General features: G+C 47.9%; 1 protein-coding gene across 1 annotated transcript; it reads right to left on the minus strand.

Annotated features, from left to right (window-relative positions):
• Positions 1-7,566: 7,566 nt before the first annotated feature.
• Positions 7,567-9,015, minus strand: LOC143889923 (uncharacterized). The gene is made up of 3 exons (XM_077394328.1): positions 8,689-9,015; positions 8,275-8,411; positions 7,567-8,182 (listed from the first exon to the last, which is right to left on the minus strand). Exons 1-3 carry the CDS (start codon positions 9,013-9,015, stop codon positions 7,567-7,569), a joined length of 1,080 nt encoding a protein of 359 aa, XP_077250443.1.
• Between the last annotated feature and the right edge of the window lie 6,359 nt (positions 9,016-15,374).

The following is a 15,374-nucleotide window of genomic DNA, read 5'->3' on the forward strand; positions in this document are numbered from 1 at the left end:
TTTGCTAGCGTCCATAGCAAAAGGCATTTCGCGAATGAAGACAGGAAAAGTAGGACCGTTTGGCTGATCTAAGTATCTAACCTGCAGAAGCCTATCCGCGAAATTTCGGGTTTCGGTGGAGACCGAAACTAAAATCGGTAACAGCTGAAACTGTAGTTTATTTTGGCCGAATTATCCCGAGATTTCATCTTAAATTTAGGCTACGTTTGGATACCCACAAGATTTAGATTTGGATTTAGTTGACATTTTGAACTGGATCATATCCTTAAAAATTTCCAAATCAGCTACCACAGTGCAAAAAATTCCGATTTTTCAAATCTGTTCTGCGAGACATTATTTGGAAATCAATATTTGTGGCAACTTCCTTCACCGTCGCTTCTCTCGACGTTGCTCCGGCAGCAGCGAGACATCCCTCTTGCTCTCACTCTCTCTCTCTCTCTCTCTCTTAAAACATGTTCATGAAGATGATGGATGTATTTTGTATCCAAAACTCAAATCCAAATCAAATACGAATGCATCGGGTATCCAAACGGGCCCTTAAGGGATTTCACCCAAAATTTTCGACTTTTGATAATTATCTAATCTTTCCCAAAATTTCGGCTGAAATTACCGGTCGAAACTATGTATGAAAAAAAAAGAGAGGTGCTAATGTGATTTCGGAGGATTTCGGCATAAATTTCGGTTTCGGTGAGCATTGAAATGCATTCCGAAACTGAAATTTGAAACCATGCTCAAATCCGAACTTAGCTCAAAACCTGCCCTTGGATTTCCGCTCAAAACGGACACTTGGATTACTGGAATCAGGAATCAGAATGAGCATCCTAATCCGATTCCTATTCATAATGGAAAATTAAAATAAAAAATTTAATTAATTTTTTTTAATAAAAATTCCATTCCGAGTGGAATCAGAATACGACCTATCGGGCTAGGATATAGATTCTAACAATTTCCCCGCTTAATTCCACCCCAGTGTCATTTCTGCCCTTCATTCCATTCATTTTTCAAACCAAATGCTGGAATTGGAATAGGATATCCATTCAAGCTCTGATTCCTGCATTCCAAATGCACTTTATTTTAAACACGTGTGCAAAGTAAGGCACGTGCGAGATACAGGGCACACGTGTATTCAAATACGAACTTAGCTCAAAACCTGTCCTTGGATTACAAGAATCAGGAATCAGATTGAGCATCTAATCCGATTCCTATTCCTAATGGAAAAATTAAAATGAAATATTTAATTTAAAAAATTCTGTAAAAATTCCATTCCAAGCGGGATCAAAATACCACATATTGGGGTTAGAAAGAGAATCTTACATTCCCCGCCGTAATTCCACCCCGGTGTGATTTCTGCCCTTCATTCCGTTCATTTTTCGAACCAAATGATGGAATTGGAAAAAGATACCGATTTAAGCTTCGATTCCTGCAATCCAAATGCACCTTTAGCTCTTCAAATTTTAAAACTGCCCGAATAATCTTTTTTTTTTTTTTTTTTACTGAGAAATGTGAGATACTCCCAACAAAAAAAAAAAAAAAAAAAAAAAAAAAAAAAAAAAAGATTTTCCCAACATTGGTAACCCAATTTCGCGCGAAAGAAAAATCGTAAAATGTGGCGTTGGAAAGAAAATAGCATGACTTTAGGTTTTCCACATTTGCGTACATAATTGAATACTCTTGCCCGTATAGGTGTAATGACTCGTACGGGTAAGAGGTCTCCCTTAAGTTGATTGAGACCACTTGACATCTTTGGATGGATATAAAGATAGCAAGCGCTTTCATTAATGGATAGAGGGTTGGGTCCCACGCAAGGGTATAATGTTAGATTCTCAGAGATTTTATATGGTGGCCGACCTTTACATGTAAAGGTTGGAGAGAGAAAACCCATCCATCCTTGATTTTTGATCCAACAAAAGTCCTATTTTTTGACTTTCTGTTGGATCAGAAATCAAGGGAGGGGTTTTTTTTTTTTTTTTTCTCTCTCTCTCTCTCTCCATCATTGTTTCCACACGGTCGGCCACCATATAATTTCTTAGATTCTCAAATGCGTTAGATTCTCAATTTATGTGTAGACCAAATCTCAACCAAAAATCATCCCCTTAATGTTTTGTGCCTATTTTAAACTTAAAAAAATCTCAAATTATTCAAATTAAACTTCTCTTACTATAAACTTTGGGCAATGTTAGACCGAAAATCGGTAACAGGTACGACAGTGACGTAAGAGCTGAGCTGTATGACCAGAGGAGCTTAGTCCTGAGGGGCCGGAGTGAAGGGGAGCGAAGTGGCTGAGTCCTGCTGTGAGGGCTAAGTCCTACACAAGGCAAACGAGGTCAGAAGACTAATCCGGGTTTTACTCCGGCCAGGCCCTTCGACACTCAAGTCAGTATGAGCAGGAGTGCAGAGCTAGTTTTAGGAGTTTTGGGTGGAGAGGGTTTTTTTCTTATTACCCATTGGTTTGAGCTTTGAACCCCTATTTATAGGGGAAAACGTGGTGACGTGAGATGACCTGTGCGAGGACATGTGGCGGCCTGTGAGAGGCTGGAGTTCACCTACTCCAGGACAGGTGGCGGCCTCTGAGAGGCTGGAATTTTTACACCCCATCAGTTGCCCCCCAGTTTTCCAAGTCCTTGAGTGACTTGGGAAAGTGCGGTTGATGGATTATCTGGACGGGCGGGCACCGTATGGAAGTGAATCGAAGGGTTCAGTCGGAAGGTCTAGTCCGGAGTCCGGCTGTAAATGAGTCCGGAGTCCGGCTGGAAATGAGTCCAGAAATCGACAGTCCGGAGTTGAGCCAGTCCGGAGTTGATTTAGTCCGGCTGGAAATGAGTCCGGGAATCCAGTCCGGAGTCCGGCTGGAAGTGAGTCCGAGAATCCAGTCCGAAGTCCGGCTGGAAATGAGTCTGGGAATCCAGTCCGGAGTCCGGCTGGAAACGAGTCCGGGAATCCAGTCCGGAGTCCGGTTGGAAGTGAGTCCGGAAACCCAGTCCGGAGTCCGGCTGGAAATGAGTCCGGAAACCCAGTCCGGAGTCCGGCTGGAAATGAGTCCGGAAATCTAGTCCGGAGTCCGGCTGGAGATGAGTCCGGAGTTCGACAGTCCGGTCTAGGCCGGACTGGCTTTTGTCGTTTAGCGAACGCGTTATATCCAGTCCGGCTTGGGCCGGACTGGTTTTTGTCGTCTTGCATCCAGTCCGGCTTGGGCCGGACTGATTTTTGTCGTTTTGTAGAAACGCGTTAGATCCAGTCCGGCTTGGGCCGGACTGGTTTTTGTCGTCTTGCATCTAGTCCGGCTTGGGCCGGACTGATTTTTGTCGTTTTGTAGAAACGCGTTATATCCAGTCCGGAGGGCGGAGATTCAGTCCGGAGTGAAGAGATGCAATCCGGAGTGAAGAGATGCAGTCCGGAGTGAAGAGATTCAGTCCGGAGTGCTTTGGTGGTGGAGGTACGCGTATTCGTACGCGCGTGCTCAATCAGTTTTTTGTCTGGGAGAATGTGTCCGTCGTAAATAAGGGACACGTGGCGTCCTTTGAGTGCCCTCGAGATGCGTGCTTTGCATTTAATGCCCCACCGCTTTCGAAAAAGTTATAAAAGGAGGTTTTTACCTCCCATTTTTCACTTTTCACTTTTTATCTTCTCTTCTCTTGCTTTGCGAGTTCGGTTTCGCAGTTCGGCTTCGCAGTTCGGCCTCGCAGTTCGTGGTTGGTGTTTCGCGCGAGTTCTCACTCACCGGTATTCTTCTCAGTCCCTCCTTTTTCTACATGTCTGATAGTAGTTCAAGTTCCGAGTCCGGTTCTGAGTCTTCCACCAGTAGTAGCTCAGAGCTTAGGCCGCTGCAGGAGCCTGTAATGGCTAGTCCGGCCGCTAGAATAGATATAATAGACAGTGACGACGGAGGGGACAAGGGCGAAGTGATATTAGATCTGAACGCCACCCCACTTCCGACTGATAGTCTCCACTGAGTAGGGGGGAGTGGTGGCAGCGACGTTGCTGAGGCATCCACAACGTTCCTTCCTGGCCGGGCCGTGGAGGTCATTGCTAGAGCACGGATGGAGGCCAACCCTAAGTACAACATGCGGGCTCTAGTTGAGGAAAATCACCTCACCGAGTCCATGCTGAAGAACATTAGGGATAAATACTGCGTGCCCCCATCCTTCAAGCTGAGAGCGGCAATAGAGGGAGATAGGGCGTGCAACGAAAGCTCTGATATCTGCATTTACGAAGAGTCGTTGAGAGCAGGGTTTCACTTTCCTTTGCACCCCTTCTATGTCGCGGTGCTCCGATATTATGGACTGGCTCCTGCCCAGGTGGCTCCGAACTCATGGAGGTTACTGACTGGGTTTTTGTATCTAGTTCATGGCCGGCTGGAGAGGGGCGTGTCCGTGCCTCTATTCCGTGCTTGTGCTCATCTGAAGAGGCACAAAGAAGGGGGCTGGATTTACATCAGCCAGCGCCCTGATATGAAAATCATCACTGGTATCCCTTCGTCGATACACTCGTGGAAGAATAAGTTCTTCTACGTTAAGGACTCGGAGTCCAGGGAAGCCTGGCCGGTTCCTCTGGTGTGGGATACTCCGAATACCAGCGGACTGAGCCGCAAACCGCTTCTTGAGGGCGACGATAAAAGGACATTAATCCTGATGCGGGAGGAAGTGGAGCGAACAGGTCCCATTCACTGTTCGAAATTTTCAGGAGAAGATATTTTGGTCGGACTTGGTATAAGTACCGCGACTCCGGCACGTATGTAGCTAGACTCTAAAAACTGCTATTATTATTTTTCTTTTATCTGCTTCTGACTGATTCCTTACTTGCAGAAATGAAGAAACAATCAACAGTGGAGAAGATAAGGCAAGGAGCCCAGCCAAGGGCGCAAGAAGGGGCTCAACAGGCTCTCCAAGAGCGCCAAAAGAGAAAGGCGACCGAGCTGGCGAGTCCGGCCCCCTCACGAGACACGGTGCCACCCCCGGCACAGAAGGCAAAGACCACGGTGAGGCTAGTGGGCCCCTTTGCTCAAGGAGGTGGTTCTTCTAAGTCTGGTGGTACATCCACCGGAACTGGAGCTGGGGCCCGCCCTCCCGTGAGGACGGGTGACAATGTTTTTCGGCCCAATTGGGCCGTTCAGAAGGATGACACCGGACTGGGCGAGAGTCGAGTCGCGGCTGAGATTGTGAGCAAGTGTCTCCTTGTAAAGGATAAGCAACAAGTTATCCACGAGCCGCCGGCTATTGGCGAAGAGGCGGTGTTCTCTTCACTCTATCAGGTGATAAATTTGTTCACTCTCTGTCCGTCTTTTGCTTTCTTCCTATACTGATACTTGTCTCTGCCTGCAGATTGGTGTGTACTACAACGATCTTAAGGAGAAGAGCAAGAAGTTCTCCGAGGCCATCACCAAATCTGAAGAGGTGAACGGAAAGCTGGTCACTGAGGTCAAGGAGCTTCAGACGAGCATCGGACGGGTAGAGGCCGAGAAGAAGCTACTGGCGGAGGATCTGGCCTCCGAAAAGCAGAAGCTGGATAAGGCTGCCGAAGCCATGGATGCCCAGAGAAGGAGAGCCAAAGAGAGGCAGGAAACAGCAGTAAAGGGAGCCGTCGAGGCGAAAGAAGCCGAACTATTCAGCCTGTCGAGTGAGGCTTATAGTCTTGGGTATTATGACTGCCTCCAAGAACTCCAGGCGTGCAATCCAAACTTAGTGATGGCCAATTTGTCTCTACCTTCCAGGCCGACAATTGTTGACGAGGAGCCAGAGGCCCTCGCCAATACTGCTGCTGATGCCGCCGTTGACACTGCCACCATCCCCGATGCCTCTTAGTATTTCTTTCTTTCTGTAGTGGTTTTTGAGACCTTAGGATCTCTTATTTGTTTTGTTGTTTTTCTTCTTCTTCCCTTCTTTTTTTTGACGGCCTTCAAGGCCAACCCTGTAATGGCCCTCGAGGCCCTACATTTTGATGAATGAAATTATATTTGTCCATATTTGTTTCTCCTGTCTCTGATAAGCTTTAGTTGAATGACTTGCCCGGCTTGCCCCCTAGTTTTAATAACCTGGGGTTGTAGACGATTGATAGCATCCAAGTTTTATAAACTGGGTTTCCAGAGGGTACCCAAGTTTTGTGAACTGGGTTTCCAGTGAGTACCCAAGTTTTATGAAATGGGTTTCCAGTGAGTACCCAAGTTTTGTGAACTGGGTTTCCAGTGAGTACCCAAGTTTTGTGAACTGGGTTTCCAGAGAGTACCCAAGTTTTGTGAACTGGGTTTCCAGTGAGTACCCAAGTTTTGTGAACTGGGTTTCCAGTGAGTACCCAAGTTTTGTGAACTGGGTTTCCAGAGAGTACCCAAGTTTTGTGAACTGGGTTTCTAGTGAGTACCCAAGTTTTGTGAACTGGATTTCCAGTGAGTACCCAAGTTTTGTGAACTGGGTTTCCAGTGAGTACCCAAGTTTTGTGAACTGGGTTTCTAGTGAGTACCCAAGTTTTATGAACTGGGTTTCCAGTTCTAAGAGGAAAATTTGAATCTGCAAAAAGAATTATTTATTCATATTCTTATAAACATAATTTACAAAATCACCTGTCAAGCCGGGCGGTGTGTCTACTGATAATATCTTCTAAGGTTTTTGGAGTTCCATGCGTGGAGTAACAAGTGCTCCTCCAGTGTCTCTAGCTTGTAGCTCCCGGGGCGGATGATTTCTTTTACTCGATATGGCCCCTCCCAAGTCGGGGAGAGTTTCCCGACTTTAGTTGGTTGAGATACTGCTGCTCTCCTCAGGACTAAATCTCCTGTCCGAAATTCCCTGGGGCGTATCTTGGAGTCATGATAGTTGGATACTTTCTGTTTGTAGGAGGCGACTCGGATTCAAGATTCTTCCCGGATCTCCTCTAATAGGTCGAGATTGGCGCGGAGCCCGTCACTGTTAAGCTGCTCGTTGAAGCTGGTGATTCTAGGAGACGGAGTGCCTATATTGACCGGGATCACAACCTCTATTCCAAAGGAGAGGTTGAATGGCGATTCACCAGTTGGCGTGCGAGAAGTGGTGCGGTATGCCCATAGAACGTGATAAAGCTCGTCTGCCCAGCGGCCCGTTTTGTCGTCCAGTCTTTTCTTTATCCCCTGAAGCAGGATTCTATTAGTAACTTCCGTTTGCCCATTGGTCTGTGGGTGAGCTACTGAAGTGAACCTCTGTTCGATCTTTAGGTCAGAGCAGAACTTCCGGAAGTTACGGCAGTCGAACTGTTTGCCGTTGTCCGTTATCAAGGCACGGGGAATCCCAAATCGGCAGACTACTGATTTCCAGAAGAAGTTCTGCACATTTTGCTCTGTGATTTGGGCTAGAGGTTCTGCCTCCACCCACTTAGTGAAATAGTCGATCGCCACTACCACGAACATGCGCTTTTCAGAGGCCGGTGGGAAAGGGCCTAAGATGTCCATCCCCCATGCTGCGAAGGGGAGTGGACTGATAATTGGAGCCATTGCTACGGCGGGCTGGTGGATGGTGGGAGAGAATTTCTGACACCTCTCACACCTTTTAACCAAACTCAGTGCATCCTGCCTTATGGTAGGCCAATACAGTCATCTGAGCAGCACTTTTATCGCCAGGGCTTTGCCCTCAGATGTTCTCCGCAAATTCCTTCATGCGTCTCCTGGAGTGTATATGCTGCATCGCCCGGCCTAAGGCACTTCAGATATGGGAGAGTATAGGATCTCTTGTACAAGATGTCACTGCTGAGGGAGAATCGGGCGGCTCTTTGTGTCACCTTGCGGGCTTCCTTTTTATCTTCGGGGAGTTTGCCGTCGCGCAGATAACTGATGATCTCGTCCATCCAGCACGGCGCATTTTCTACCTGCATTGTTTCCGCGGCTTTACTTTCGATGCTGGATCTTGGTAGGAACTCCATGCGTATGCTCCCAAGGGTGGTATATCCGGAGGCAGCCAGTTTTGACAGTACATCTGCCTTGGCATTTTCTGTTCTGGGTACCCTGATAACCTCGAAACTTTCAAACTTGCTGGCGAGTTGGCGGACCTTGGAGACGTACTTGATCATACGCTCGTCTCGAGCTTCGTAGACCCCCTGAATCTGGTTTGCAACCAGCTGAGAGTCACAGTATGCTTTTAAGTCCTGGGCGCCGGTTTGGATTGCAAGGCTCATCCCTGGTAGGAGAGCCTCATATTCTGCCTCGTTGTTGGATGCGCGGAATCCAAACCTTAAGGCATAATCCGCAGTGAAGTCATCAGGTCCGGTGAGGATGAGGCCAGCTCCACAACCACTTTTGTTCGAAGACCCATCGACATGTACTTCCCAATTAGTGCGCTGGTCGCGGAGCCCTGCTCGGCTGACGGATGGATGGTTTCTGTTTCAGTTCCCTCTGCTATACATTCTGCAGGAGCTGCTTCCTCCGCAACTGGGAGCTGCACAGCTTCAGAATCGACGAACTGCTGGGGATGGTGCACTCAGCCACGAAGTCTGCGAGTACTTGAGCCTTGATGGCTGGCCTAGGCGCGTACTGAATATCGAACTCGCTTAGCTCCACGGCCCATTTCACAAGTCGCCCGGAGATATCTGGTCGATGGAGTACTTGCCGGAGTGGCTGATCAGTCAAGACTTTTATGGTGTGGGCTTGAAAGTAAGGCCTTAACTTCTGGCCGCCATTACTAGCGCGTAAGCCAATTTCTCGACCCGCTGGTACCTTATTTCTGCGTCGTGAAGAACCTTGCTAACATAATAGATATGCTTTTGCTGTCGATGCTCTTCGCGGACGAGGACAGCTGCCAGAGCCGTGGAGCTAATGGAGAGATACAGAAATAGCTCCTCGCCTGGCTCTGGCTTTGTTAGTAGTGGTGGGGAGGACATGTACTTCTTCAACTCCTCAAATGTGGTTTGGCATTCCTCCGTCCAGGGCGCAGTCTTAAGTCCTTTGACCGCACTAAAGAAAGGCAGGCACCTCTCCGCGGACTTGGAGATAAAGCGCCCCAGTGCGGCTATCATTCCCGTGAGCCGCTGGACTTCTCTGATAGTTTTTGGAGCAGTGAGCTCCATCACAGCCTTGATCTTTTCTGGATTTGCTTCTATCCCTCGTTGGCTTACCATGAAACCCAAAAATTTTCCTGAGCTGACCCCGAAAGTGCACTTGGTAGGGTTAAGCTTCATGCTGTGCTTTTTCAGGACCTGAAATGTTTCTCTGAGATCAGATACATGATCCTGCGCACTGCGACTTTTGACCAGCATATCGTCCACATAGACTTCCATGTTACGGCCGATCTGGTGCTGAAAGAGTCGGTTCACCAGCCTTTGGTAGGTAGCTCCGACGTTTTTGAGGCCGAAGGGCATAACACGGTAGCAATAAGTCCCTTGATCTGTGACGAATGAGGTCTTTGGTATATCTGATTCGTACATCCTGATCTGGTTGTATCCGGAGAAGGCGTCCATGAAGCTCAACAATTCGTGACCCGCAGTGGCGTCGATAAGTTGATCGATCTTTGGGAGCGGATAGCTGTCCTTAGGACAGGCCTTATTTAGATCGGTGAAGTCGACGCAGGTCCTCCATTTTCCGTTTGTCTTCTTGACTAGGACTACATTTGCCAGCCAGTCTGGATATCGAATCTCGCGAATGAAGTCAGCCTTCAGAAGCCTCTCCACTTCTTCTTTTATCGCCTGTCGCCTTTCAAAAGCGAAATGTCTCTTCTTTTGCTTAACCGGTCTACACGTTGAATCAACACCAAGCCTGTGCGTACTGATCTCTGGATCAATGCCGGGCATATCAGCGGGAACCCATGCAAAGACATCTGCATTGGCTTGGAGAAACTCAGTGAGCTGGTGCTGAATGTTGCTACTGAGAGAGGAGCCGATCAGAGCAACTTTCTCTTTGTCTTCTGGGCACAGCGGAATGGAGATGAGGTCTTCAGTGGGTTGAGTCCCGCTGAGTTCGTCCCTTACATCGAATAGTTCGATTGGTAGTGATTCCACTGCATTTTTGCCCTTCAGTGCCATCGCATAGCACTCCCTGGATTGAGGTTGATCTCCTCGAACTTCCCCCACGCCACTGGGCGTTATGAACTTCATCTTTTGGTGGTAGGTCGAAGCCACTGCACGGATCAGGTTCTGGCCAGGCCGTTCGAGGATAGCATTATAGACAGAAGTGGCCCTTACTACCAGGAAGTTGACCATGGCGATTGCTTGGCAGGGTGGCTCCCCGACAAGAACTGGGAGCTCAATCTACCCCTCTACTTTCACCACCTCTCCGGAGAAGCCAAACAGGTCTGAGCTTGCCGGCTTCAGGCGGTCGTCTCCTATCATCATCTTCTGAAAGGCGTGATAGTACAAGATATCCGCCGAACTCCCGTTGTCAATGAGAATTTTCTTTACTTCCCAGTTGGCGACGAGCATGGTTACAACCAGTGCATCGTCGTGAGGCAGTATGAGGTTGTCCAAATCTGCATCTGAGAAGGAGATCTCATTCTCTGTTCGTGTCTTCTTGCTGGTCGTGTGCACGGCGTTGATCCGTCGTGCATACGCTTTGCGGGCAGCGGAGGACGTGCCTCCAGCGGCAGGTCCACCCATGATTGTACCAATGACACCCCTTGGCTGAGATCGAGGCGCCTCTGGTTGCGTGCTGGGCGGCTGAGGAGTTTTGTTCCGAGCAGGGGGCGGCTGCGATCTTCGAGAGCTGCGGCCTCGGGGGCTCTTTTCCCTGCGCTCTTGCTTGCGGCCATCAGTTCGGATATACTTTTTCAAATAACCCCGGTCGATCAGCTGCTCAATTTCCTCTTTGAGCTGCCAACACTCATCCGTGTCGTGACCGTGGTCCTTATGGAACCGCCAGTATTTCGATGGATCTCTCCTGTTTCCTTTGGAGATCATTCTAGCGGGCCACTTCACGAATTCTTCTTCGCTGATCGCAGCCAATATATGTTTTCTGGAGGTGTTGAGAGGTGTGAAGTTCCCTTCTCTTTTTTGCGGAGGTGGAGACTTCTCTCTTCTGGGAGGTTATCCTCCCTGCGCTGCTTGGGGGGATTTTTCTCTTCAGAGGTTATCCTCCGATTTGAATTAAGGGCTACCAGTGTTTCTTACACCGTTATATACTCCTCTGCCCCGGCCATGAGGTCTGCCAGTGAGTGCGGATTTTGTTGCGCTACAACCCGACGGAAGTCATTAGACCTGGCACCCGCGAGGAGCGCATTCATAGCTGCTGAGGGATCTAAATTGGGCACCTGAAGTGCCTCCCTGTTGAAGCGGCGGACGAACACTTTCAGAGGCTCATTGTCGTCCTGCCGCAAAGCCATCAGGGATGCTGTCGTTTTCCTCGGCCTGCGGCTACTCATGAAGTGGCGGACCAGATCCTCTCCGAAATCATCGAAATTGCTGATGGAGTTCGGTTTGATCCTGGAGTACCAGTCTCTTGCCGCACCAGTGAGCGTCGTTGGAAACGCTCTGCAAATGAAGCCGTCGGAGGCGCCGTGGATGAGCATCATTGTTCTGAATGTTTCCAAATGGTCAACGGGGTCAGTAGTCCCGTCATACTGCGGGACGGCGGGCATTTTGAACTCTCTGGGTGCTGGGGCACCCAGGACATCGTCAGTGAACGGCGTTCTACTTGAGAATGCCCTGGAGGCGGGCCGACTCTGATCCTTCGCCAATTCCTCTATCCGGTGATCAATTTCTTCCATTCTCTGTAGGAGCGGATCCGTTCTATGTTCCGCGGACCTGATTCTTCCCATAGATCGGCTCGCCGCGGAGCCGGACTGGCTCTCCGGACTCCTTCGACGAGACCAGGACTTCACTGGTGGAGCACGGTCTTCATGAGCTCGGGGCCTTTGTGCGGAGCGGGACCGTGACCTTTGACGGCGGTGAGGTTCTGCTTGAGCATGCCTCGCTGGGTTGTGATGGACTTGTCAGGTGGAGTGGTGAGTTCGATCCTCACCATGGCGCGATGACTCTCCCTTATGGACGTCTGGCCTTTCTTGGACAGATCGCGGAGCCTCTGGAGGAGGTTGTGAAGGCGTCTGAAGCAGTTGCTGGTACTGCCCAACGAGAGCTGTCATCTGTTGAAATAGAGCTTGAACTTGCTCCGGAGTGGGCAGGGGATTCAGGTGCTCTGAGCTAGCAGGGCTCTGCTCAGCTATAGCAGAGGCCGCCACCACCAGCGAGGCGATTCGTTCACTTCGGGTCCTGCGAGGCAGCAAGGCTTGATCAGTCCGTGCAGCTGGTACCCGCGCATTCTTGCGCCCTGCCATTTTTTGTGAGATGTTTGAGAACGGCTTTTAGTTCTGGGCTCCCACGGATGGCGCCAATCTGTTAGACCGAAAATCAGTAACAGGTACGACAGTGACATAAGAGCTGAGCTGTATGACCAGAGGAGCTTAGTCCTGAGGGGCCGGAGTGAAGGGGAGCGAAGTGGCTGAGTCCTGCTGTGAGGGCTAAGTCCTGCACAAGGCAAACGAGGTCAGAAGACCAACCCGGGTTTTACTCCGGCCAGGCCCTTCAACACTCAAGTCAGTATGAGCAGGAGTGCAGAGCTAGTTTTAGGAGTTTTGGGTGGAGAGGGTTTTTTTCTTATTACCCATTAGTTTGAGCTTTGAACCCCTATTTATAGGGGAAAACGTGGTGACGTGAGATGACCTGTGCGAGGACAGGTGGCGGCCTGTGAGAGGCTGGAGTTCACCTACTCCAGGATAGGTGGCGGCCTCTGAGAGGCTGTAATTTTTACACCCCATCAGGCAAGGTAATGCACCGATCAAAAGAGGGAGTGTAAGAGATAGAGACCTGTGTTGTTTTTCTGTCCGTCGGAGGAAAAATGAGAGAGAGAGAGAGAGAGAGAGAGAGAGAGAGAGAGGTGCACGTCTTGCAAACCAATCTTTAGCGTGTTCAGGTAGGCAAAGGCTAAAGGCCAAAGCCTTCCCCTTTCATTTCTCCTTTTTAAATAGGGTCAATTGCATCTCTGTCTTTATAGACTTCATGTTTCCACGGAAAATGAGCTTTGCTAAGTTCGCTTAGTTAGGTAGGCAAAACCCCCACGTGAACTTAGTATAGAGTCAAGATGATCCCATAGAGATAATTAGGGCACGTCCCATATATGACAATGTTGACACCTTATTTTGTATGTATTGCAACCAACTATAGTCTAGTACCCCAATGAGCTGTGTTTCTCGAACTAAAAAGAGGAAATTAGACCATGTTTGGCCACCAGGAAAAAATATTCCATGGAATATTTGTGGGACGGACCTACTGTGAGGATGGGCTGGAGATAGGGAGACTTGAGAAGATGGGAGGGAGAGGAGCACGAAAAGCTCTTGAAAACGAGGAAAGCATAAAACCAATTCTAAATAAGTGTTTTCTTTTCACTAGGTTTTAGGGATTTTTTATGCTATCCGTACTCCCCTCTAATCAATTTTCTCCATGTTCCTTCTTCTCAGCCCCTCTCGCCTAGCTGGGCCAATGAATATTTCATGGAATAATTTTTCATGATTGCCTAATATGGCCTTAATGACCACTGAGACCCAATGATTCTTTCAGAAAATAGTTACCAAGAAAAGGCAAAGGGAAAAGTATGGAATGCGTTCCATAGTTTCGAGCAATTACGGAATTCACGTGCCTTTTAAAAAAAAATTAAACACGAGTGATTCTTCAAAAAGAGGTCGGAAAAATACCCTGATACCCTTCTGACATCAACATAAATCTCCTTTTTCATTACTGCCTAATAAATTAGCGCGCTTCACATCCTTTTTCATTACTGCCTATTAAATTGGCGCGCTTCACAAGGCTTCTTTTGATTCCTGTAAATGTGTATTTGAACAGACAGTACCTTGGGTTCGTTTCTATCTTGGTCGTCGGAAATAACTAGAGACGAATAAATGCTTGACACGTGTTGAAATTTTTTTTGGAACGCTGGCGCCTCTATACACAGCCGGTTTGGTTTGGATTTGAAATCTTTCTTTGAACCCAGATTTCCTTGGGTTCTTTTAAATCTTGACCGTCGTCAATATACATAGACGGTCGGATCCAAGACACGTGGACATAAATATGGAACGGTGACTGTCTTCTAATAATACCGTCTCCTTGTATGAGATTCCGCTGGTGTACACTCTATTTCCGCTTACACCCTATTTCCGCCGGCATACCCCTTAATATTCTGGTGGCGACTCTAGAATCCAGCGGCGTAATCGATTTTCCTGCGACGTACTCGATACGTTTGAAACACATGTTTGAACCTAGAAAATCCGGCAGCGTACTTGATATATTTGAAGATGGGTGTTTCTTGAATCCAGCGCACTTGATATTCCGGCGGCGTGCTCAAGAATCCGGCGGCGCGGCGTTCTAAGCCAAAAGAGACGTGAGCCGTTATTTTCCAAAAGATACGCATGCGCTCCCCTTATAACGTGATTTGACGTGAAAAGTGGGCAACTTTAACGCTTTTTGATGATAATGATTGATGTTCTCATCCATCAGGAAGGGCAACATACGAGGACTCTGTCAGAAGGGTATTAGGGACTTTTTCCCACCCCTTTTTGAAGATTCAACCGTGTTTAATTCTCGTTTTAAATGGTACACGAAATCCGTAATTAGTCGAAACTATAGCAATAATTCCGTACTTTACACTTTGCCTGCTTTGGTCTTGGGGGGCCGCTTACTATTACCGGCTCAGGAAAGCTGGTAAAACCCTTTTGTGTTGTAGTGTATAAAAGGGATTTTGCAAGTCATTGGGGAGCAGTGCCCCCCCCCCCCAACAAAAAAAAAAAAAAAAAAAAACCACGCAAAACACACACACACACGCTTATATGTGGGTCCACCCCTGCTTACAAAGTGCTTGCAACACCAGCATTATTTCACTTACGAGCACTTTTTAAAAATCCCCAGTAGTTTTCAGTCAGACAAAGATCTGATTGTCAATAGATCTAACTGGTTACCTACCATAGTTGAAATATTTTCAAATAATAGTGCTTTCTCAAGCCCTATTGGTACCACGGACGCAAATGATGATAAGGCTAGGGTGGTTCTTCAAGGAATTAGGTAGATTGAGAGTAGAGACTTTGATAGTTCAATTGTGGAAGGTGATTCTCTCATTAATGTAAATAGTTGGTTGGAGGGCAGGTTATCTTCCCCATGGAGATTTGAGTCCGTTATTGATCGGGTGTCGTTTTGTGATGTTTCTTTCCGGCACATTGTAAGGTTAGCAAATTGCGATGCGGATAGTCTAGCTAGAGCTGGAGTTCTAAGAGATAGGCTGGAGGTTTTGATTTTTGTCCTCATTGAAGGTGGCTTCGGTGTTCATTCTATGTAGGCTTCCTTCTACTGGCTTGTATCTCTTTACTATCTTCTTGGGCAGGTATATATCCTTTGGTTTTTCTTCTTTAATAATACATCCACCGTTAAAAAAAGGAAATGTTATTAGCACAACCATG

This window comes from Tasmannia lanceolata, unplaced genomic scaffold (genome assembly GCF_043159265.1).
Source record: "Tasmannia lanceolata isolate RefF3 unplaced genomic scaffold, GAP_Taslan_0.1 ptg000002l, whole genome shotgun sequence".
NCBI lineage: Eukaryota > Viridiplantae > Streptophyta > Magnoliopsida > Canellales > Winteraceae > Tasmannia > Tasmannia lanceolata.